At 40.7% G+C, this 26,067-nt stretch overlaps 1 protein-coding gene across 2 annotated transcripts in view; it reads right to left on the bottom strand.

Annotated features, from left to right (window-relative positions):
• Positions 1-26,067, bottom strand: part of RXYLT1 (ribitol xylosyltransferase 1) — an 899,852-nt gene that overhangs the window by 64,349 nt on the left and 809,436 nt on the right. For both annotated transcript variants that reach the window (XM_044088313.1, XM_044088314.1), the window contains one exon: positions 23,250-23,420. In XM_044088313.1, the coding sequence (XP_043944248.1) occupies positions 23,250-23,420 (171 nt within the window). The remainder of the gene's footprint in view (positions 1-23,249; positions 23,421-26,067) is intronic.

Raw genomic sequence — 26,067 nt, forward strand, 5'->3', positions numbered from 1 at the left:
AGATATGTCTTGGGTAAGCCACCCGACTACAGACATTCCGAAAAAACGCAAAGATAAAGACAGAGACAGGACGCCTAGGTCCAAAGCTGCCGACGACGCTTCTCCTAAGCTAGTCGCCAGTTCACTGGTACTCAGTGAGGCACTTTCGCAGCCCCTGATACCCGCTACTTCAGATTCGCAGGCCTCTGCTGAGACCCATCTGGAGTCCGGTATGCCGCGAGATGCTTCAACTGTGGAACCTGCGGATGTCTCTACCTTGGATGGGTCCAGAGCCGCAGTGCAGGCACCGGCTTCTGAGGGTGTATTCAGGCCTACTGACTTGCATATTAAAATGACACCATTTTTTACTTCTAGGCTTAAAACTTGAACCATGCCTAGGAAACCGACCCCCAGACCGCATGGTCAGGCCTCTATGCCTAAAAAACAAATGATAAGAATGGCTGAAGACCTTATTACTTTAATCAGGGGAAGCCAACCTTCCCCCCGCTAAGAGACCTAGGACTGAATTTGCTTATGATATTTCCGACCAGGATTCTGAAATTTCTCTCTCCTCTGATGACCAGGATTTACCCTTATCTACCTATGAGGATTCTGATGCAGAGGACTCTATTCCTTCTGCTTCTCCCCCAGAGAATTTTTCTTCTGGTGAAATCTTGCATTACTCTTAGGAAGCATTTTCGCTGGGAAAGCCAGGATTACTCTGATTCTAAAAAGAGGCTTAGAGATTTCTTACTCCTGCCACAATACAGGCCTTTAGCTATCCCTCCTGTGCTGGACATTACTGACTATACCTTTTCGGAATCTAGCTTGGCCCCTGACTCTTTACCTCCTGCTCCCAGAAAACCTGATAGATATTACAGGGTTCCTGATTCTCACAAGTTCCTTTTTAAAAATCATACTGCAGACCTGAGACCATTTCACAGGGACCCAAGGGCATTAAGGCTACTACTGCCAAAAATCCTATCTTCTCTGATAGAGATTCCAGGGCCCTGGATAGATGGGGTAAGAAGGTATACACCTCTGCAACCTTGGCCATCAGGGCCTTAAATTGCCAGTTTCATATGTTAAAGTATCAGCAACATATTATTGGATTGCTTAAACAGAAAATGGTGTTGTTTCTTGATTGTGATGAAAATAAGGATTTACAGGATTTAATGTATTCAGCTGAACAGTTTGGAAAACATACTTTGCACTGTGGTTTTGATTCACTAGAGGCATCTTGCATGGCTGCTGTCACCGGGTCTGTACTTAGAAGGCATGCTTGGCTTAAGGAGCAATCTTTACCAGATCTTGTTAAAACTAAATTGCTGGATGCTCCCTTAAATCAGGACCGCATGTTCGGCGACAAAGCAGAAGAAGTTCTTAAAAAGATGGAGGAAAAAGCTAAATCTATGCAAACTGTTAAGTATTTCTTACAAGTGCAGCCTCCTAGATTTAGTAGGCATTGGCCCTCAAAAAACTTGTCCTTTCCTGCCTCTTCCAGGCCTTCTAAGTTCAAACCCAGAACCAGCAGAACACCCAGGCTACAGTCCCAGGGTACACACAGTACTAAGCACTGGGGGGCTCCCACTTCCAAATCAGGGAGCAGTAAGACTCACCCCTATGGTAAGCTGCATCAATGACTTAACTTTAAAACTTCCAAGCACTTCTCAGCTGACTGCTCCTTTAGGGGGAAAGATTGCTCTGCAAGTAAAAAACTGGGAACTCATTACCCAGGATAAATGGATCTTAAACATAGTTTCCCAAGGATACAGATTTCACTTCCACACATTACCAACCCCAAACGGATGGCCAGAATCTACCCCCAAATCAGTGGGTATTGGCTCAAAAGCAAGTACTCTCTCTCTTAAGATTAAACGCTATTCACACTGTACCAGAAGAGGAAAAGGGACAAGGTTTGTACTCAAAACTTTTCCTGGTACCCAGAAAAGACAACTCATGGCATCCTATCCTGGACCTGTTCGAAACACCTTTTTGGTGATTCCAAAATTCAAGATGCTAACTCTTCACCAGCTGCTAGGCAAAGATGCCTGGTTGGCAACACTGGATTTAAAGGAAGCCTACCTGCACATCCCAATCAGGGAATCTTGCAGAAAATACCTATGCTTCAAAGCAGGCTGCATGCACTATCAGTTCTCTGCACTGCCCTTTGGCTTACCTACTGCGCCCAGAGTATTCACAAAGTGCCTAGCTCCAGTCATTGCATTTTGCAGGCAAAGAAATATTCAAATATACCCATACCTGGACGATTGTCTAATTCAGGCAGAAAGCCAGGACATATTTCTGAATCTTCTGGCATTTGTACCAAAAGGTGCTAACTTGTCTGGGGTACACCATAAAGGAAAAGAAATCACAGCTGGTACCCTGTCAACAAATTATATTCCTGGGAGCAAGCTTGAACACAACTTCCCAGATGGCTTTCCTCACGCCAGAGAAACAAATTCATTTGACAACTTACTTCAAACTAGTGGCCACAAAAACCCTGCTATCTGCAAGGCAAATACCGCATGCCTTGGGGTTCATGGCCTCGTGCCTTTTACTAATTCCATATGCAAGACTGCATATGAGGAAACTACAATGGTATCTAAAGTCTATGGTGTCAACATTCACAGGATCTAGAAGCAATGATTCCTATTATACCTTGCCTATGGTTAGAATTCCTTTGGTGGGCAGAGGCCTCCCACCAAAACAAGGGACTACCATTCACTCTACCCCCTGCCGCCCAAACCCTAACAACAGACGCATCAGACTATGCATTGGGGGGGGGGCTCACCTGGCAGGGAAGTGCATTCAGGGCAAATGGAACCCAAGTCAAATGCACCTGCATATCAATCAAAAATAAATGTTAGCTGTACAGAATGCGCTGACAGCCGTAAAGGACCACATTCTTCCAGGACAATTAATGGTAAAGACGGACAACATCACTGTTATGTGGTACATAAATAAGCAGGAGGGTACCCATTCTTACCCCTTCTGCAGATTAGCCATGGCTTTGTGGAACACAGCCTTGAGCTACCAAGTTCATCTACAGGCTCAATTCCTGCCAGAAAAACTAAATACACTGGCAACGAACTAAGCAAAAATCTCATGGACCCACACGAGTGGAAACGGGAACCAAAGATTTTCAACATGTTGATCAACAAATGGGGGATCCCAGATATAGACCTGCTTGCCTTCCCCCAGAACTACCAATTGGACAAATTCTGCACAAGGACTCCCCACAAACAAGCTTGGAAAGTGGATGCTCTGTCCTTCAGCTGGAAAAATCTAACAGTTTATGCCTTTCCTCTTCTGCCTCTCCTCTCCAACGTACTACTAAAGATCAGACAGGACAAACCAAGGATGATACTGATTGCACCAGACTGGCCACGCCAACACTAGTACCCCCTCTTGCGCAGTGTGTCACAGCTGGCCCCATGGCACCTACCTCAGACTCCTACCCTGCTGTCTCAGCAGGAGAGCCAGATTCTGCACCCCCAGTTTCAATCCCTGAACCTAGCAGCCTGGCTAATTACCTAACCTCTTCCTTACCATCCCTCAGTAAACAAGTGTTGGATGTCATTTTGGAGGCAAGGAGGCCTAGTACTAGAAAATCTTATCCTGAAAAATGGAAAAGATTCTGTGCCTGGAACCAAACTCAAGGGATGTCCCACTGCAGCGCCCAATTTAACTCAGATTCTTCAATACTTAACTGAGATGCTTCACAAGGGCCTTTCCTTTTCCTCCATCAAAATTCATGCCTCAGCTATTTCAGCTCATTACAGCACGGAACCGCCCCTTTTTTCTCACCCACTGCTCAAGCAGTTCCTCAGAGAGGCTAAAAACTTAAGACCACTCAGGAGAGCCCCAACTCCAGCCTGGGACCTTAATTTTGTATTGGAAAAACTCACTCTTCCTCCTTTTGAGCCAGCTGCAACTGCAGAGTTAAAATTCCTTTCTTGGAAAACAGCTTTTCTTATAACAATCACTTCAGCAAGAAGGGTATCTGAATTACAGGCCCTTATGGCAGTGGAGCCTTTCATCATCTTTCATGCAGACAGGGTATCCCTCAGGACAAATCCCTCTTTCATGCCCAAGGTGGTATCCAGTGTGGCTCTTAATCAGTCCATTCATTTGCCAACCTTCTTTTCTAATCCACAGAACAAAGGGGAACGGATACTGCACTCCTTAGATGTGCACATTCAACTTAGATTTTACTTGGACAGGACTAAATCTCTAAGGAAATCTGAACAACTGCTGGTGGCAATTGCTGCAGGGGCAGAGGGGAAGGCTATTTCAAAGCAAACCATTTCTAAATGGATAGGTCATTGCATTCATTTCTGCTAAAATCACCATGGAAAACCTATCCCACAGGGGGATTAGACCCCATTCAACCAAGGCTGCATCTAACTCTACAGCCTTTCTCAGACGTATCCCTACCAGAGACATCCTAGAAGCCGCTACTTGGAGTTCTGTACATACTTTCACCAAGCATTACCATTTGCCAATTTTCTCTAAATCCAGAGCTGGCTTGCCACTACACTCTTGCAGGGCCTTATAGCTGGTCCTAATGCTAGCTAAATTCCTCCTCCCATCCTTAGCTTTGGGAATCTACCCAAATGTGATGACTGCAACAGTGAAACACGAAGAACATAGTACAGCTATGTACACTTACCATAAATGTAGATGTTCGAGTGTATTCACTGTTGCAGTCCTGGTTACCCACCCTCCGCCCCCCTGACTTCTTTTGGCAATACCTCTATTCTTCTTTACTATAGTTAAAAGCTTTTTGGTGTATTTGCTTTTTTGTTGGAGGTATAACCTTATATATATATATATATATATATATATATATATATATATATATATATTTTTTATTGCTTCCCATTAAGGGGGGCACCTGATATCTGGGGCAAGAAAAACTGATGTAATGGCGTCGGCTGCATGCTTTATACCCCTGACTACCTGACGTCATGGAAGATGAGACAGCAACAGACGCAGGACCCAAGACTTTGATAATCAGGCCGACTGAGGGCTACTGCAAGCGGATAACCCAAATGTGATGACTGCAACAATAAATACACTCGAACATCTACATTTATGGTAAGTGTACACAGCTGTACTTCACTTCTCCTGTGCTGTGGGAGTGGGAGGTTGGCATAATGGTTAAGGTGTTTAGCTTACAGACACAAGGTATAGGGTTTGATTCTCACATGGGGTAATTGGTTAGGCTTAAAATGGCCCACAAGGGCAGTTAGCCTAGAATGAATCTAAGAACGAATCTATAATCTATGGTCAAGCAGTCTTTTTCTGAGACTCAGTCTCCTGCTGTTGCTAGCACCAAAGACTGCAAGTAGCTGCTGACTCAGTTAACCAAGACTTCTATTAGTAAAGAAGCAATCATACCAATAGAAAGAGCTCCTTCTAACATAACTATGTCAAGAGGGAAATGTATTAAAAATTGGTGACAGAGTTTTTGTGAAAAACGATTACTCACTGTACACAAGGCAGAAGAGAAGCAAGTTTATCCCGGCAAGAAGGGGATTCCAGAGGCAGGTGACAGATTCAAGTTGCTATAACCAGCTGTCTTCAAAATATTTTTCCTGGAGGAACAGATTTATGTTCAGATTCAAAACAGAAGAGGAAATAAAAAAGTTTAGCCAACAAAGACTGAGCCAAGAAGGGGACTTTGTTTCTCATTCTTTTGACAAAAACAAAGATCCACAGAGATTGTGCCAGGGGAAACATTTCCCACTGTTCCGAAGGAAAATGTTTGAGTGGCACAAAAAAAAAAGCCCAAGAACTGACTAAAATACTCCTGAGAGTGTCCTGGACTTGAACCAGAAACCAGTGCTGGAAGGTTAATATGATCAGGAAAAGACTGGCAACAGTGAAAAATTAGTGAATACATGGTAGAACTTTAGAACATCAATCCTGTCAGATGTAGTTTAGACAGGTGAAATGTGGTTCTGTAAGGTGACATGGTTGAAAAAGACTGAAAGTTTTGTTGACTGTGTTTAACTGGTGGTGGTGGTGGTGATGGGATTCTAAAGCATAACCCCCCCCCTTGTCATTAATGTTTAGAAGGGCAATGAAGGGACAGGATAAGTAATCATTAGCAAAAATATTTTCATTTGTACTAATATTTTTCCTTTGATATTTTACTGGTTGTATCATTAAGTTGCAATAAAGATTTTTGCTGTTAAATCAGATTTATAATACTCAAAATTCAAATTTGGTAACATACAATAATTTTAAACATGAGAAGAAATATTAAATTATCAACACATGGACCATACATACATACTACTTACAAAGGATGCCTGTACAATAACATCAAATTGTTTATAGACACATTATTAACTAGACCATAAACTTTAAGATTCAGTTCACTCTTATTAATATATGTATAACAAATGTCATGATATAAATCTCATGATATACTGTAAAGCAGTTCTGTACAGTATGCATATATATTTTAAATGTGGGGTGGTCCAGTTTTATCAGTGACTGCTGTGTATGTTACTGACATTAAAGTAAGAACTTACTTTGTATTAACTGCAGTGTAACCAAGCTTTACAATGTAATGAGATAAGAAAAGCTAGACAGTACACTGTTAAAGTTAATGATTTTAGGATGCTGGGTGTGTAAAAGTGTAGTCATCTATTATCTATTATTATCATCTATTATTATTATGTTAAACCCATTTAACATAGCGAGACACCTTTAAAAAAAGCAAAGGAGATAGGAAGATCTCTGTTACTTTTTTTAAAGCTGTCTCGCTATGTTAAACTCATTTAACATAGCGAGACAGTGTGTAAAAAGCAACGGAGATCTTGCGTTCCCCGTTGCTGTAAAAAAAGTTATATTAATGGAAAAAGTCCGGGCGACCGGTCCTTTTTCCATTACTATAACTCTGATTTACAACGTGCACGCTGACCAATTAGTGTGTTACTTTTTTTAAAGCTGTCTCGCTATGTTAAACTCATTTAACATAGCGAGACAGTGTGTAAAAAGCAACGGAGATCTTGCGTTCCCCGTTGCTGTAAAAAAAGTTATATTAATGGAAAAAGTCCGGGCGACCGGTCCTTTTTCCATTACTATAACTCTGATTTACAACGTGCATGCTGACCAATCAGTGTGCACGTTTTGGAATATTAATGGGGGGTTGTTGTATAATAGGGGATATAATGCAGATATGGTGGCTAATAGTTATAGTACGGTGTTTTAACAATAAGGTTAAGAGAGAAAATAGTTACAGAAATAATATAACAAAAGACAAGGGAATGCACAATTTAACTTCAGAAAAGCAGTTATATTATGTTTCAAAATATACATTATTCTCAGATAAGCAAGCACAGTTACTTAGGAATTATTGGCAAATAGTCAAAAGGGAAGTTTTTTCCTTAAAAGAAGTAGCCTTAAAGTTTTCATATCAACGTGGCCGTAGCCTTAAAGACTTTTTAGTTCATAGTTCTTATAGAAGACCACAGGAATCAGTTAGTAGTGCAATGAAATGGGCAGGTTTAATGCCTTGTGGGAAATGTGCAATATGTAAATATGTAGTATCAACTTTTAACATTATTAATGGCATCAAATTTAATACACAAGGTAATTTTTCTCGTAAAAGTACAGGTATAATTTATGCTATAAAATGTTCTTGCCACAATTTTTACATAGAAGAGAGTAAAATAAGTATTGGAGAAAGGGTTAAAGAACATATTAGAGATATAAGAAGTAATAAATTTACAAGTCCTTTAGCAGAACATTTTAATCAGGTACATCAAGGTGATTTTAATGAATTGAAGGTAACAATATTAGAACAAGTAAAAACAGATTATGTGGGTGAAGATACTATAAAATATATATTAAGAAAGAAGACATCTGTTTTTATATTAATAGAGAATACTTTACATCCCAGGGATATGAATAGAGAATGTCACTGGAAAAGTTATATAGAATAAGCCAGGAAGTATGTTTATGTCTTTTTAAAAATGTGTAATACATTTAATTGATTAATTGTTTAATTATATAATTGTTAATGAATTTAACTGATGTTAGACTTTATATAAAAGTTCTGTTTTTTTTATATCATGAATTTACTCTGTAAAGGCTGTTTTAAGCCGAGGCGCTAAGAAAGATTTATTTCTGTGCTTGTCAGTTTTATGACATTTTACATTATCTGTTAAAATAAAAGAACTTGGAGGTACAATTCCTGGTCGTTGGTGTTACTAAATAGTTTTCTTGTCTTTGGTGGATATAATTATTCAAAAAAGGTCTGAACAGTACGTTTTGAATGAAATGTCCAAGGAGCATTACAATCAACTTTAAAGGGGGAACTGGCTAACAATTCAGTGAAAATAAATGAACTTAGAAACTGTGAGGAGTGCACAGTAGTTGCATCTCCAGTCACATTAGCACTTCTAATGCAATGAATATAACAGTGCACAATTTAATTTATTTAAATGTAGCCAGTGCATTTTTTTTCTTAAGGATAAAAGTTAAAGTTTACTGACAATGTGCAAACTGTCTTTCACATCTGGAAGGTGATTTATAATAGGATAAAGACATACAGCAATTTGCATAAGTTGGAACATGGGCTCTAACATGCATTTTCAGCAGGGCTGACCCTATGTTTAGAATAGGTAAATGTGAGTGAAGCTGTCACTTTGGGGCAACTGCTCTATATATGGAAAATATACATAGTTTTGATGGGTCTGTTACAAGCAAAAGGCAGTTAGCCTTCTTTATCTTTAATACATTTACTTTTTGCTTTTTTTTCCTTGTGTGTTTTTACTAAAGTGAATAGTCTGGATAAAATGCGACACGTGTTTAAAACAAGCTGAAGAGAATCAACTACATACAGAACTGTAGGCATGTTACGGTGCAGGTTGGAAACCTATATTCAAAAGAAATTCATACATATGTGGAAGAGATAGCTCTTTACTAGAACTGCTGTTTTCACATTAAAGGGAATATAAATGGTGTTGCAGGTGCATACAAAAGTATTGAATGATATTAAGAAATGCAGGGTATAAAAAAAGAAACCAGGATGGACATTCATCAGAGTATCAGGGACAAAAGAATAATTATATTGATTATGAAAGGTGCTCCAGAACTGATACAAGATGAAATAAAAGGCAGTAATGGCAGATCAGTGTTATTAAGTGGTTACTGGCTGAAGAGGAGGACTACATTAGCAGGTATTTGCATTCTGCCTAAAAAACTACTGTTAAGGATCTTGGGAGCATTTTGGAAGAAATATGTTTTCAGCTGGGATTATTACTCATACGCGGGAAATGGAACATGATTTGCAATAGTGGGGATGTATCGGGTGACCTAGAATGGAAGTTAGAAAAAAAAAAAAAAAAAAGATACATTTCTTAGGAAGTATATGAAAATTTCATGTGGGTTTACTAACAGGAATTCTGACAGAATTTACATATTTTCTCCATGATGCAATACCTGGGCTAGACTGAAAAGAAAAAAGAAGTTGTGTCTTACCATAACGTTCCATCTGTGTTGTTGATCTTCATCCATTCATCACTGATGGGTTCGGTTCCGAGCCCTCGGAATCGAGTTAGCCTTATACCCAAGTTTGTGTCAGCCAACAACTCTCGAGCTAAGACTTTACCCATAATCCCCATCTCCCTGTTACCTCAGATCGAGTTTGTCCTAGCAAAGCAGAGGTGGTCGCCGAGCAGATACCTTAGTACAGGACATGGACCCAAAGATCCCTCAGGAGCCTCTAGGCGGCAAAGGAGGGTTGGACGTGATGAATGGATGAATATCAAGAACACAGATGGAACGTTATTTTAAGACATAACTTCTTTATCTGATGTTGCTAATCTTCATTCCATTCATCACTGATGGGACAGAGTCCCCAGCTACCTTATATCCAAGGGTGGCCCTAAGGAAGAACATTCCTGAGCACCATTGAACCAATGGATGCTCTTCCCCTCGAGACCAGATGTAGCTTGTAATGAGTGATGAAGGTATGGGGGGAAGCCCACGCAGCTGCTGCACAGATGTCCACTGAAGCTCTGGAGTGGAATGCCAGAGAAGTTGCCATAGATCTAGTGGAGTGAGCCCTGATGTTAGGTGGGATAGATTTGCTTTCCAGTTTATAAATGAAGGTTATGCAGTCTCAGAGCCATTTGGATAGAGTTACTTTAGAGACTGATTTTCCCATTTTTGGGCCAGAAAAAGAAATAAACAATTGGTCTGATTTTCTGAAAGTTTTTGTCCTGTCCAGGTAAAACCTCAATTGTCTGTGAACGTCCAATAAATGTAAAAAAGAAGTTATGTTCTTACCATAACATTCCATGTGAGTTGTTCATCTCGCCTTTGTTCTTACATGTGGGTACAGAGTCGATCCATTGGCTTTGAGCCGGCCGCTTTCCAAGCTCAAGATCTCTGAGTAGCTTGAGGCACAGTCCCTATCCCATGCTGCACTCTGACTAACCTCAGATCTAGTTTGCTGAACCCAGCAAGAAAAAATATCTCTAAACATACTAAAATGCCAAACATATACACACGTATACATATATTTACAATTTGCCAAGAAATACTATGGCTGGAGTAAAGGATACTAGTTAGACCAACCAGACCACCAGTCATACCCATTCTTCAAGAACCTGGAAGGGGAAGGTGGGAGGGAGTGTAAGAACAAAGGCGAGATGAACAACTCACATGGAACATTATGGTAAGAACATAACTTCTTTATGTAAAGTGGTTCAATCTCGCCATTTGCTCTTACACATGGGTAGCGTCCCAAGCACCCTAATCCTGGGTGGCTCACGGGAGTACATTCCTGAGAACAGTGTAAACAAAGGAAGCAATGTCCCTGGAGGCCCTGTCTACTTTGTAATGAGTGATAAATGTATGAGGTTTGGACCATGTAGCAGCTGCACAAATAGTATCCAAAGGCAAACGGGCTGCATGAGCCAGAGATGTAGACACATCACTGGTGTAATGTGCTTTCACACTATGCTCTAAAGGTTGGTTGGTTGATGAATATATATATATATATATATATATATATATATATATATATATATATATATATATATATATATATATATATATATATTTTATGCAATCAAATAACCACTTAGACAATGTAACTTTAGCCACAGGCAGCCCCTTTTTATTGTCCGCATGAGAAACAAAAAGTTGTTCCGATTTCCTAAACTCCTTTGTTCTGTCCAAATAAAACCTCAGTTGTCTGTGAACATCAAGTTTATGTAACATATATTCTAATTTATTCGAATTGTATCTGAAAAAGGTGGGCAGCTCAATAGACTGTTCAAACTGACCTCAGAGCCGACCTTAGGAAGAAAGGTGGGATTTATCCTGAGAGACACTCTGTCAGGATGAAAAAACAGATATGGAGGCCTAACAGAAAGAGCTTGCAGTTCCGAAACTCTACGAGCTGAGGTAATAGCCACCAAGAATATTGTTTTCCAAGAAATGAACTTCAAGGGACAAGAAGATGTGGGTTCAAAGGGGGGAAGCATAACGTGAGATAGTATTAAATTTAAATTCCAGGGGGTAACTGGTTGTCTGATAGGTGGCCTAAGGTGATGAGTCCCTTTCAGAAAGGCTTTACATAATCTGTGAGAGATAAGATTAGACCCTTCAAATCCCAGGTGAAAATTGGATACTGCAGCCAATTGAACTCTTACAGTGGCTGCTGCTGCACCTTCATGAAAAAGCATAGTCAGAAACTCCAGAACACTATCAATAGGAGCAACATAGGAAGGACTCAGTGTGACTTCAGGTAGTGATAATTTGGTTTTTAATCTTTCTAGCATTGAGTTATCTGCTACCCAGAAATGACTGTTAAGCCGAGGACTTCATTTTGTACCAGTGACTAAACACATTTTACAGATGTAATTATTGAGTTGGAGCAATTTGGTAAAAATTTACACCTTAAAAAATTGTTTGGTGACGGGGATAGAGCTGCCCCTTCCAACTGTATTTTACGTAAACCTAGTTTGTTTGTTTCCAATATTGACTCAACAGTGGATGTGTTCATTAGGACATGTGAACAACAAATATGTGATAAGGAGCATTACAGGAATAGTAATTGCTTTTATAATCTGTCCCGTGAAGAAAGTCGAGCCCTAAAGGATCTACACGAAAATTTAGATTTAACAGTGCGTCCAGCTGATAAAGGTGGGGCCATCGTCCTAATGGACATTAGGTTTTATATAGACAAAATAGAACTTATGCTTGCTACTAATGCAGCTTATGTCAAGATTGATGGTATAACCATAAATCATATTATTTCACATGTTAAAAGTGTAATATGTGATTTGAAGGAAGCAGGCATTATTAATGATGAGATTTATAATTTTATTATTGTTGAACATCCTACAGTACCTGTTTTTAAAGTGCTGCCAAAGATACATAAATGTTTGAGTGACCCACCCCTTAGACCCATTGTTTCGGGCAGGGGGTGGGTCACAGAATATTGTTCTATGTGGATAGAATATAAGTTGAAATCCACCATGAGAGATGCACTTAGGATTTTGAGAGATAGTGCTCATTTTTGACAAGCTTATATGGTTTTGTGTATATGAAGACAATTTTGTATTAGTGACTTTATGTGCGGGATTTACTCACGGTTATACCTAACGACTATGGTCTTGGAGCAGTTAAGAGGCTGCTATTTAGCAGTGAACATTTTAATGGGCATAGTATTCAACAGGTCGTCAGCCTCCTGGAACTTGTATTGGAACACAATGCTTTTCTGTTTGAAGGGCAGTACGTTTGGCAGAAATGGGGGGGTCGCCATGGGGACCCGCTGTGCAAATTCTTACACCAATTTGGTACTTGCCTATGGGAAAAGAGGTCATTTTTGAGGCTACACACCACTGGATGCAATATTTGGCTATTTATACTCGTTTTGTAGATGACGTGTTTATTTTATAGACAGGTACCCCTGAAACACTGATGCAGTTTGTGAGCTATTTGGTAGGTACCACAAGTTTCTTATGATTCACTGTGACCTTCTCCTATAAGGAGATAGAGCAAAGTGGCCATACAGTTTTTAATACATAAGTGTTTAGGAAAGCCTGCTGGAAGAATGGACTTCTAGCCAAGGATAGTATGCATCCAGTCTTTGTCTTTCATAATACAGTGAAAGGACAAACCCTACGACTGTCCAGGTTATGTACGGATGAAGAGGTTCTACAGGATGAACTAGAAACCTTTATCAATAGGTTGATAACGAGGGACTACAAATCCACAGAGATAGGAGGAGTAATGAGGGAAGTTGTAGGTTCCAGGGATGGTATAGGTGCTCCTTGGTTCCCCTCTATAGGCATGTCGAATAGATCTACCACGCACGATAGACGGAGGAAACAATCTGTCAATGAAGCAAGAAGTATGGTGCCCCTGCAGATGACCTACAGTAGTGATATTAAATGGGTGCAAGACATTATTAGAGACAACTGGAGAATACTGCAAACTGATGACTCCTTGAAAGAACTGGTGGGGGGAAGCCCACATTTTATTTATAAGATAAATAAAAATTTGATGCAGATCCTCTGTGATAAGACCATTAGAGGCAGGAAGAAAGATGGCAGGGTCGGAACATTTCCATGTCATCACTGCAAAGCCTGCAAGTATATCAATAGATCACCCACATTTATCCATCCTACTACCCAGAGGGTGTATACCCCAAGAGTTATGGCTACTTGTCTGTCCCAGAATATAGTCTATCTAGCTACCTGTGTAGATTGTCCTTCATTTTATGTGGGAAAGACCAACTGTAGGTTCAAGGATAGAATATTGAGACATCTATTAGCCATTAGACATAAAGACAAACAAAATGCACTTTCCCAACATATTGAAAGACATCCAGGACATCATTTTTTGTTTCTTGCACTACAACAGGTGAATATAGGAGATAGGAAGGGTAACATCACAAGTAACACTGAATATTGTGAAACTAGGTGGATAATAGAACTAGGGGCTAACAGATATCCAGGGCTTAACGGTATGGTACCTTTAAAGCCTGTTTTAAGTAGGCGTACGCCCTACATTCAGAAACTTTAGGACTTAATTGATTGATTGCTCTTACAGCTTGAGATAAGTTTTTGTATTTAAACACAGCATTGTTTTTTATGGTTTGTGTCTGAGGAAGGGTTTATACCTGAAAGCCCTAACACTCAATAAAATACATTTGACTTTAGCCTGGTGGACTGTGGATTTACATTCTGTACTGTATCTGTTAAAAGGGGGATATTTATGAACAGGCAAAGGATATGATGCCACAGATGTTAGGGAAGACAGAAAAAAATTTAGAAGGGATAAGCTAGTCAGTGAGTTGAAATAAAAATGGAATTTAAAGGCATGGTAGCAATGAGACAGAGAGCCAGGGAGAGAGAGAAGGTAAAGAAGTAATAGGAATTATTTAGAGGGCTGACAAAGGTTTAAGTACTGCAGAAAAGGGGAATCTCAAAGAATAAGAAGAGAGGCAATTGCAGAGTGCTGAAGGAAGAATATGGGCATATTTGCATAATATGAATAAGTTTAAAAGGGTTACTGTTAAACAGCTATTTGGATAAGAACTCTAATGTCAAAAACTTTTAACACAGCAACAAAAAGTAGAAATAGTTGAAGCCAAACTTAAGGAGCCTACAACAAGAAAAATAAGCAGAAATAATATAGACGTAGACGTATGAGAAATATCTCAGAAATGTTATGAAAATTTGTATATATGAAAGGTATGAGAAAACCAAATAAAGGCACAAATGGAAACATTTATGGAAAACTTAATTACATCAATGTTGGAAAAATATGATGCTCAACAATTAATAGCTAACACATGAAGGGATGAGATAAAAATCATGATACATAATCAACCAACAGAGAAGTCTCTAGAAACAAACAATACTCTTGTAGAAATTTGGAAGAATTTGGTGTGAATAAAAGTGACAAAGAACTTGAAGGTTTTAGTTAGCGATACTTTAAAAAAGGCGGGGGGGGGGGGCGACCAACATCTAGGAAGAAAGCTGCGGTACTCAAAGAAAGTAAAGACCCTTGATCCAGATTCATGGAGTGCTTTTGTCTACATTCGCTAACAGACTAGTAAAGGAGTTACCAAAGTTGATAGATACAGATGAATGTGGTTTTGTGGCGGGGAAGCAAACATTTGACAACACTGATGGTAACTCAGGGGGAAGCAGACTGCAAGAGAACACCGTTGCTATTGGTAAGCCTTGTTTTTTTCTTGAGAAAAGTCTGGAAAATGTGACACGGGTTTAACAGAGTTGAGGAAAAGCAACTATATACAGTGATTTTATGAGAAGGGCAATGGCAGCATTTGCGTTCCCTAAGAGAATAACAGGCTTAATAGAAGGTAATATGAAGGGTCACAGGAAGTATTAAGGTGGGAGGGGTCCTCTCTGACAAACTGCATCTGAACATAGGAATCAGACAATGATACTTTCTTTCCCTTCCATTATTTGTTTGATATTTACAGCCACTGTCAAAAAAAAAACAAAAAAAAACACTACGGGATATAACTGGTAAGGTACTCAAAAGTTAGCTTTATTTCCAGATGATATTATTTTGTGCTTGATAAATACAGAAAGGGGCATTGCTGTGTTGTAAAACCTTCTGAGATGGTTTCATGTCTTTCAGGATATAAAATAAATGAAGTTATAACAAAGGCTACAGTGATAAAATATGCATTCATACATGAATTGCTTCTGCAATATTCATATTTATGGGGTTACAATAAAATTAATTTAGGTCAGGGATTAAAAAGAATCCTGTTATGGCAGCTAAGGATATGCGGAAAGAAACTAAGATACAAAAGCAGAGAAAATGTTTTAGTCCCATTAGTCTTGTATACATGGTAGGCATATTTCTGTCAGCCAGAAGAGAAGCTGTTGATAATTCATAAAGAGCTAAATTCATTTATTTGGAATGGCAAGATGGTAACATTTAAGTGGGATAAGTTGAATTTGCTCACAGAATAAGCTTATTTTCGGGTTACCTGATTTGAAGGGGGGTACTTTAGAGTTGTGCAGTTAAGGTTCATATACAACTCAAGCAGAAGGTTATAAATCAAAGGGGAAAATAATGGAGATGAAATGGGCGGGGGGGGGGGGGTTCAAGTGATAAACCGACACCAATACTTTGGATGCAGGTCCTTAAGGAAAATGGCAACAACTGCATGGAATACTATGTTTATAAAGTACCAGAACATATTCTAACAACTAAGGAAGCACTGGAATGGAGAAAGGAGACTTTATCAATAGGTATATCTAGCAGCAGGGTTATAAAAAAAAGACAAGAGGAGTCTGGATTTACTGCAGGAAATTAGCAATGGAACCAAAGTACTGGGAAAAAATTTACTCAGAAAGGAAAGGTAGAATTGGGAAGTGGCTAATCAGAAGTTTGGACTGCTGTCCCCATCATAAGTTCATAGGTGTGTACTAGGCTAATGGCCCTGGAGCCTTTACAAGCCTTGCCCATAGAAGTGCCCTGGCATCATGCCGCCCGTTAGTTCCCAGTGCCTCTATCATGTACAGCCACTGGAGTGATCCCGGGGTGAACTTTCTATTATCCATCCACTCATCAAGATTTCTCTTCAAGGGGGACAGCAAGGTGCTCTGCTTGACATGTATGGGAAGTCTATTCCAGAGCATCAGGGACTGATAATAAGAGTGTAGGCAAAGAGAAAGGGGCATAGGAGAGTGAAGTGAAAGACCAGTTCCAGTAGAGATCTTAAATGAGTCTATGACAGAAGCTACTGTTAAAAAAAACAAGAATTAGTAGAAATTATAAAACACTGCACAATAACTATGAGACTCAATCAGGAAGTTAGAAAATACTGGGAAAAGAGAATAGACAGGAAATTTACAAAGTTACAATGGAAAGAAATATGCAAGCATCCCCAAGTATGCAACAAAGCCTAGAAGGTTTAGGATTATGTGCATAGAAGTATTTGCATTGGCATTTTTACATCCCAAGTAAACTGCAGAGTATTTTCCTTGTAAAGATAGCAAATGCTGAAGGTGTGATGGGGAACAGAGAAATAACAAAAGACCACACTGAAGAAGGCAAAGACTTGCTGAAGTCTGTCATTTTCACAATAAAATATTGGAAATACTGGCAGCTAACTTTGAGTGCTGGCTGTTGTATTTTTTGAAGAGAGAGATAAGAACATGTATTTGGGAATGTAATGAGTTGGAAGATTTTAAAAATTCCCTACAGAGAACTTGGACAGAAATGTTGAGGAAACAAATAGTTGTAACTAAGGAAATTATTCTTTTCAACTAGAATGTAGGATATGAATTGCCTAGGCAAAATAAGGTCTTACTAAGTTTAATGTTACTGAATAAAAAAAAATCAAAATAATTTCTAGAAAGTGGAAATCAAGATCTAAACCAACTGCACTGAATGAAATGGGGTGGGAGACAGCCCACATTTGATAGAGATAAATGGAATCTGCAGGAGCAACATTTGTACAGTAATGTTCAGTAGAGGAGTGAGGTAAAGAGAATACAGGAAATTAACCATTTTGTAATGCTGGAGTGAATGAACACTTGAAAAGGAAAAGTACAGTTTTGTACCTACCATAAATGTAGATGTTCGAAGATCCACATTGCTGCAGTCCTTACTTATGGGTAGTCCGCTGTCCTCGGTCGGCCCGAATACCAAAGTATTAGGCTGACGTCGGTCATGGGCGCACAGCCCTGACATCAGAGCGTCAGGGTATAAAAGCGCATGACCGACGTCATATCCTCAGTCTTTTCTTGCCCCAGATGTCAGAAGGCCCTAGAAGAAAGGCCACAGCCAAAAAACAGAGTAACTTCCCAAAAGATATGCCCAACTACAGCCATCACCCAAACCATATAACCATGCTAAGCTACAGAGGGGAAGGAGGGAGGGAAAATTGGACTGTAGCAATGTGGATCTTCGAACATCTACATTTATGGTAGGTACAAAACTGTACTATGTTCTTCATCTCACATTGCTGCAGTCCTTACTTATGGGTAGAATCCCAAAGCAACGGGAAAGGGAGGTTGGAAAAATCATAAAGCATTAGGGGCTGCTAAAATGCCCTGTAAAATTGCAGTGGCAAATCCAGCCCTAGACTTAGAATAAAGAGGAAGGTGGTAATGTTTAGAAAAAGTATGTACTGAACTCCAAGTGGCTGCTTCCAAAATATCCTTTGTAGCTACCCCCCTTAGAAAGGCAGTAGAAGTTGCAGTAGCTCTAGTGGAATGAGGTCTGATCCCAGTCAGAATCTCCTTACCATGATGGGAATAACAAAAAGAAATACAAAACCCAATCCATTTAGAAATAGTTTGTTTTGAAACAGGTTTACCCTGTGAACCCAAAGCAAAAGAAACAAACAACTGCTGAGACTGTCTGAACTCCTTGGTTCTGCTCAAATAATAACGCAACTGCCTGTGAATATCCAAAGTATGCAAAATCTTCTCCCCTTTATTTTGAGGATTTGCATAAAAAGTAGGCAAATGAATAGTTTGGTTTAAGGCCACACTAGAAACCACTTTAGGCATAAAGGAAGGATTAGTACGCAAAGATACCCTATCCTTATGAAAAATCAAGAAAGGCTCCACTGCCATAAGGGCCTGTAATTCAGAAACCCTTCTTGCAGAAGTAATGGCCAACAAAAAAGCAGTTTTCCATGACAAATACTTTAACTCGGCCGTAGCTGCAGGCTCAAAGGTTGTAGAGTAAGCTTTTCCAACACAAAATTGAGATCCCAAGCAGGAGTAGGAGCTCTACGTGGGGTCTTATGTTCTTTGCCCCTCTGAGAAACTGCTTAAACAAAGGATGAGAGAATAAAGGAGGGTCACAGTCATAATTAGCCGAAATGGCTGCAGCATGAACCTTTATGGAGGAGAAGGACAAACCTTTGTCTAATAACTCAGTAAGATATTGTAAGGAAGCACTCAAATTAGGCTTGGAAACATCAAAGTCCTTCCCTTTGCTCCAAATAAAAATCTCCTCCATTTATCAGCATAAACTTTCCTTGTACTAGGCCTCCTGGCCTCCAAAATAACATTCAAAACTTGTTGTGGAAGCTGAGAACCTCCAGAATCTAAAACAGAATATGCCAGGCTGTTAGATGCAGAGACTGAATTCTGACATTGAGAAAGTGATTGCCCTCCTGAGACAAAAGGTGTGGAATCAAAGGCAGAGGCCATGGAGGCTCTCGGACCAAACTCCTCAGTAGTGGGTACCAGTGTTGTCGAGGCCAATCCGGTGCTATCAGGATCATGGATGGCTTGTCTTGTCTGGCCTTCAAGAGAACCTTGGGCAAAAGAGGTAGAGGTGGAAAGGCATATACATGAAGATTGTCCCAACTGAATGACAGAGCGTCCACCTTCCAAGCTGTGTGATGAAACCTTTTTGTGCAAAACTTTGGCAACTGGTAATTTAGTGGAGAAGCGAACAGATCTATGTCTGGAGTTCCCCATGACACTGTCAACTTTTGAAATACCTGAGGATCCAAATTCCACTCGTGAGGATCCACTATTTGTCTGCTCAATACATCTGCTAAGGAGTTCTGTGCTCCTGGTAGAAATCTTGCCTGAAGATTGAGGTTGTAACTGAGAGCTGTCTCCCACAAAATCATCGCTTGTCTGCAAAGAGGGTACGAATGAGTTCCCCCTTGCTTGTTGATGTACCACATGACAGTTGTGTTGTCTGTTAGAATCAACACCTGCCCTGGGTGAAGTAAATCCTTGAAAGCCATTAATGCAAATTGTACTGCTAACATCTCCTTCAAGTTGATATGCAAATATTGAAGTCTGGCAGGCCACGTGTCTTGCACCCATTTCTCATTGAGGTGTGCTCCCCAAGCCCTGTCCGAGGCATCCGTCGTTAGAATCTGACTCGCCTCTGGTCGGGTCACAGAGAGTCCCTTGTTTAGGTGACATTCCTGAGCCCACCACAAAAATTCCTTCTGAATGCAAGGTATCATTTGAATGACAGTGTCTAGATCCTGGCAGTGTTGTGTCCATAGATTTTTGAGATACCATTGAAGCTTCCTCATATGCAATTTGGCATTGGGAAGCACCAGAATACAAGATGCCATGAACCCCAAGGCTTGAAGGACTGTCCTTGCAGTCAGCCTGGACTGTAGAGACATTTGATGGAAATAAAGTGAAAGACTTTTCTGTTTGTCCAGGGTCAAAAAGGCCATCTGGGAAGCTGTATTCAGTCTCACACCCAGAAAGCACATGTCCTGATAGGGTACTAGACTGGACTTTGTTTCGTTCACAGAATACCCTAGGCATCTTAACACTACCATCACATACCGTAGATGCTGAAGAAGCTTGTCCTTGTCTTGTGCAATAATCAGGCAATCGTCCAAATAAGGATAAATTTGTATTCCTTCCATCCTGAAAAAGGCTATCACTGGAGCCAGAACCTTTGTGAACACTCTGGGCGCAGTAGATAAGCCAAAGGGCAATGCAGAGAACTGATAATGTAAATTTCCAGCTCGAAAACGCAGGTACTTCCTGCAACTGGGCCTGATAGGAACATGAAGATAAGCCTCTTTTAGATCCAGAGTTACCATCCAGTGATCTTTTCCCAGCAGAGGCAAAAGCTGTTGTAATGTCAACATTTTGAACTTTGGAATGTCCAAATAAGTGTTGAGGAGAGATAAATCCAAAATCGGTCTCCACGTGTTCCCTTTCTTTGGTACTAGAAACAGGCGGGAATAAAACCCTAGACCCACTTCTGAAGGAGGTACTGGCTATATGGCTCCCATGTGAAGAAGTAATGAAATCTGTTTGTGAGCCTCCATCCTTTGCCGAGGAGGAATGTCTGGCATACCTTTGAAAGGAGGCAATGTATGGAAATAAAACTTGTAACCTTTGTTTATAATGTCCAACACCCATTTGTCTTGGGTGACTAAAAACCAATTTTGCTTGAAGAGAGCTAGCTTTCCTCCCAAAGGAGCTGCCAGGCAAGAATAATCTGGCAGCTGAAAATGCAGGTCATTGGGCCTGTTTACGAAAGGACTGGCCCCTACCCTCACCAGCAGATTGAGCAGGCGAACTCCAGGTTCTAGGCCTAAAGGTACTCTGAGCTCTGCCCCTACCACGCCTAGATCTACCCCTAGACTGGGAATCAGAAGAAGGATACGTCCACCCCTTAGCAGGCCAATTTCTACTAAACTTAGGAGGTTGAACCTGCAAAAAATCTTTAACAGTCTGCATAGACTTAGCCTTGTCCTCCATTTTCTTCAAAACAGACTCCACAGGAGGACCAAACAACACTTCGGACTGTAAAGGGCATCCAGAATTCTAGACTTAACATGTTCAGATAAATTCTGATCCTTAAGCCAGGCATGCCTACGAAGAACTGAACCAGTGGCAGCCACTCTAGAAGAAGCCTGCAAAGCATCAAAGCCACACTGCAAAGAATGTTTCCCCACCTGTTCAGAAACATGCACCAAATCTTGCAATTCTTTACACTCTATGCCCTCCGCCAAAGCATCCACTTTAGATTTTAGCTGAGAAAGGAGGAAATTCTGATATTTCAACACATGAAACTGGCAATTTAAAGCCCTCATTGCCAAAGTAGAAGAGGTGTACACCTTCTTACCCCATCTGTCCAAAGCTCTAGCTTCCTTATCTAGAGGAACCGGATTCTTTACAACAGAAGCCCTAACACCCTTAGGCCCCTGACTAATAGTTTCTGGGTCCGCCCTAGGACTCTTATATAGGTATTTATGAGCCTCAGGTACCCTATAATACCTGTCCGGTTTAACTGGTGCAGGAGGCATAGAATCTGGATTAAAAGAGGCCTCTGAAAAAACATCCTGAACAACATCCAAAACAGGAGGAATAGCCAAGGGTCTGTGCTGTGGTAAAAACAAGAACTCTCTAAGCCTCTTTCTGGAATCTGAGTAATCCTGTCCTTCCCACTTAAAATGTTCCCTCATAGAGTGTAAGGTTTCTGAAAATGAAAAATCCTCTTAAGGGGAAGCAGAAGGAGTAGAATCCTCTGCATCGGAATCCGAATAAGGAGGAAAATCTTGAATATCCTCAGCAGAAGACTCAGAATCATCTGAGGCCTGCTCCAAAATTTCCAACTCTGGCTCTACCCTGGGCCTCTTATCAGGAGGGGGTATGGAACCTCTAATTAAAGAAATCAAATCTTCTGCCATTTTAAGCATATGCTTCTTAGGCACAGACCCTGAAGAACCAGAACTAACTCCAGAAGAAGGCAAAACAGTCCTGCCCTTAGAAGGAGCCCTAGAAACAGTAGCAGAAGGCCTAACCCCCTTAGGCAAAGAAGGGAGAATAGTAACCTGAGAGGCCCCTTCAGCCTGACCTGACTCCTGTGATGCCACATCCTGTAAAATCAAGGTTCCCCCTGAGACTCAACAGACACTTCAGCCGGATCCACCAGTTCCACTGCAGTCTCTAAAGGACCGGCGTCCGAAATGGACGAATCATCCTGTCTAGGCTTTCCAGATTTGTCTTTACGCTTCTTCGTGGAAGCGGGCGTCGGAGGATCCGACGGCATATTATAATTACACAGTTTGCCAAAAACTAACCTAGCGCAATCTAGCCTTCTCTTAATAGTGCGCTTATTAAACCTAGCACAAAACCGACACCCAACTACGTCGTGCTCCGGTCCCAAGCAAGGGATACAAAGCGAGTGGTAATCCCTATGCGGTATCTGCTTCCCACAAGAAATACAATTATTCACTTTTTCTGACATCCGGTAAACAACTGAGGCAAGAAAAAAACAAAATGCTCCCCAACGGGGTACTTAGCCCAACTTGGTATGTCTGAAACTCCGAAAACGAAAAATTTCAGAAAGCCGAACGGCACTTGCAACACTGCTTCTGCATCGGACCATGCGGCAAAAAAGACTGAGGATATGACGTCGGTCATGCGCTTTTATACCCTGACACTCTGATGTCAGGGCTGTGCGCCCATGACCGACGTCAGCCTAATACTTTGGTATTCGGGCCGACCGAGGACAGCGGACTACCCATAAGTAAGGACTGCAGCAATGTGAGATGAAGAACATCGTATGTATACTGCATGACAATAACAACAGTGACTCTCATTATGGTTTATTTTCTTTACTCCCATGTTATGAATTAGAATGTGATGATTTAATAAAGATGTTAAAAAAACAACTCGCGGCCTTAATCCTCTGCACTTACTTTGTCTTTTTAATAAGTGCCAATGACTAATTACTTTTCATTTTAAAAAATGCAGTACACAGTAACGAAAACTTACGTTTTTCTAGCAGCAGTGAGACACAATTTTTCAAGTCCATTTTGCTTTAGAAACTCTAACAGAGTTTCCCTGGATGAGTCTTTGTAAACAGTTCCTAAGAAATTGCACATATGTGGTCTTGGGGAGTGTAGCATCAAGCTTGTATCCTTCACCACAGGAAACCCCCTGTACCTTTAAAACAAACATAAATAAAACAATATTAACTTATCTGAACAGTGACTGCAGGAAGGCTCACAAGGAGAAATAGCAAAAGGAAAAGTTGTTCAGTATTTACATACTTACAAGCAATCAAAAAGACAGTATGGATCTACCCTAGAAACTACTAACTACTCAATATTACTCACACAATTAAATATGAAGCAACTGCCATTCCACAGCAAGACAGTGATGAAATAATGCTAAAGGGCATTCACTTGGAATATGAAATGTAAGTCCTGGAAATAATAAAGACACATTATTACAGTATTACTTGATCTATAAGGGGCCTTTCCTTACTGAGTCTGTAATTTGTTCATATTCCCTTCCATTTCAATTTGGCTTTCTTTTCTCAGAAGCTTTATCACTCTGGGGTGCGTCTCTCCTATATCAGCACACATCATAATTTTATGCACTGCATTAGGAGAGTATAACAAATCCTTGAGTCCACCAGTATGCCCAAATGTGTGAGCACAGCATACCTTGCAAATGTGGAAATAAACAAGTTTTGATGTCCACATGGTTTAAAAGTAATGTACAAGAATATATTTGCCTGGCTTACAGAAAACTCTAATAACTGACGTTGGATGATGTGGCCATTAAGTCATGGTGGGTCTGCAACCAGTAATGCCTCACAATTCATGTTACACTATCATCCTGTTGTATGCAAAAGGCACCGTGAAGATCATATTGAATGCTGAGTGCCAAAGGTACAGGACAGTATGGGTTCAGACCCTCAGCTACACACTACTGTGAGCAGCAGTCAAGATAATGCAGTGTCTGACTCCATGTAACAGAAGGTAGTCCAACCTTTGAAATGGAATCAAAAATTACTTCTTCCAGTTTATGGTCAACTTCAGAGACTGCAGCCACTGCAGTAACCATTGCAGAAACACTGTCTGGGACTCTGTCAAAACAGACGAGAAACAGTCATCCCAGTAGGGAAACACATGAATATCTTTCTTCTGCATATCTTTGGTCGTTATGGACATCACTTTGGTAAACGTCCAGGATGCAGAAGAAGGTCCAAATAACACTGGTGCTGACCAACAGTAAACACAAGGAAATACTGATGTGCTAAGGAGGCATATGTCATGACCAATGACACAATCTGGTCTCCCAGTAGTTGAAAAGGCATGACCCCATGGACAGCCACCATCTAGAACCGGGTCCATATTACGAGAGCGAAAATACTATTAAGCGAATACTAAAACAAGACACCTATTGCGCGAACCGCGAATATCTCGAACGCACTAAACCATGAAATTTTAAATGTCGAACTGTCATACTCGGCCAACCCCACCACCCGCTACATACTACCTACCCAAACAAAATAAATAACGCACATACATACACTAACCAAACCCTACTTCTAACCCTAAAGTAAAACACAAACACCCTACTTCTAACCCTACATTAAACCCCACTTACACAACTATCTATGCACTATCCTTAACCTCTCCCTAACCCAAAGGTCCATAACTACAGCACACTTCCCCTACATAGATATACACAAACAAAATAAATAATCTACATACATACATTTAACAAAGCCCTACTTCTAACCCTGCACTAAATCTAACATATAACCTATCTATGCACTTACCTTAACCTGCACCCTAACCCTAAAGTCCGTAACTATCCAACACTTACCCTATACAGCTATTCCACAGATGGGCCAACCATGGTAATTTGACATTAACAAAATCGCGGTTTTGTACTTTCGCTATAAGTCCGTTTCGCGCAATACGTGTCAACGTGTACGTATTCGCGTAAACGGACTTTCGCTCAGCTAATATAGACCCCTGGAACCTTAACAGTATGTGCTGTTTGAAAAGTACAGTAGTGTACACTTACCATAAATGTAGATGCTCGAGTGTATTCACTGTTGCAGTCATCACACTTGGGTTATCTGCCTGCAGGTAGCCCTCAGTCAGCCCGAATACCACAACAGTATTTCTGCGTCGGATGCTGTCACTCCAGGACTGACATCAGGTCGTCAGGGGTATAAAAACAGGCAGCCAATGCCATTATATCAGTTTTTCTTGCCCCAAATGTCAGGAGCCACCCAAATAGGGAGCTAAGTTATGGTGGGGAAAAAGTACAGTTTTGTACCTACCATAAATGTAGATGTCCGATAGATATGCAACTGCAGTCCTGACATATGGGTTGTCCTGCCTCAGGCAGCCCTTCGGTCGGCCGGATTCCAAAGTCTGGGTCCGGCATCGGCTGATGTCGCCTCCTCCCCGACGTCAGAGCGGCTGGGGTATAAAGGCATCCGCCGACACCATCTTCTTCAGTGTTTCTTGCCCCAGATGCCAGGTGCCCTCCAAGGAAGGCTAAATTTTGTGAATGGATAAGAAAAAATTCCAGACATGCACAACAGTAATAAACAGATACACCATAACAGATATCCCCAGCTAATATAGGACAGGGGGAATGGACCCAAGGGAAAAAGCAGAGGGGTAGGAGGGAGGGTAAACCTGACTGCAGTTGCATATCTATCGGACATCTACATTTATGGTAGGTACAAAACTGTACTATGTCCTTCAAGAATGCAACTGCAGTTCTGACATATGGGTTGAATACCATAGCCAAGCTGGGGGTGGTAGGATCTAAGAAA

The sequence above is a fragment of the Protopterus annectens genome, chromosome 11.part0 (assembly GCF_019279795.1).
Source record: "Protopterus annectens isolate FY-2018-M chromosome 11.part0, PAN1.0, whole genome shotgun sequence".
Taxonomy (NCBI): Eukaryota; Metazoa; Chordata; order Ceratodontiformes; family Protopteridae; genus Protopterus; species Protopterus annectens.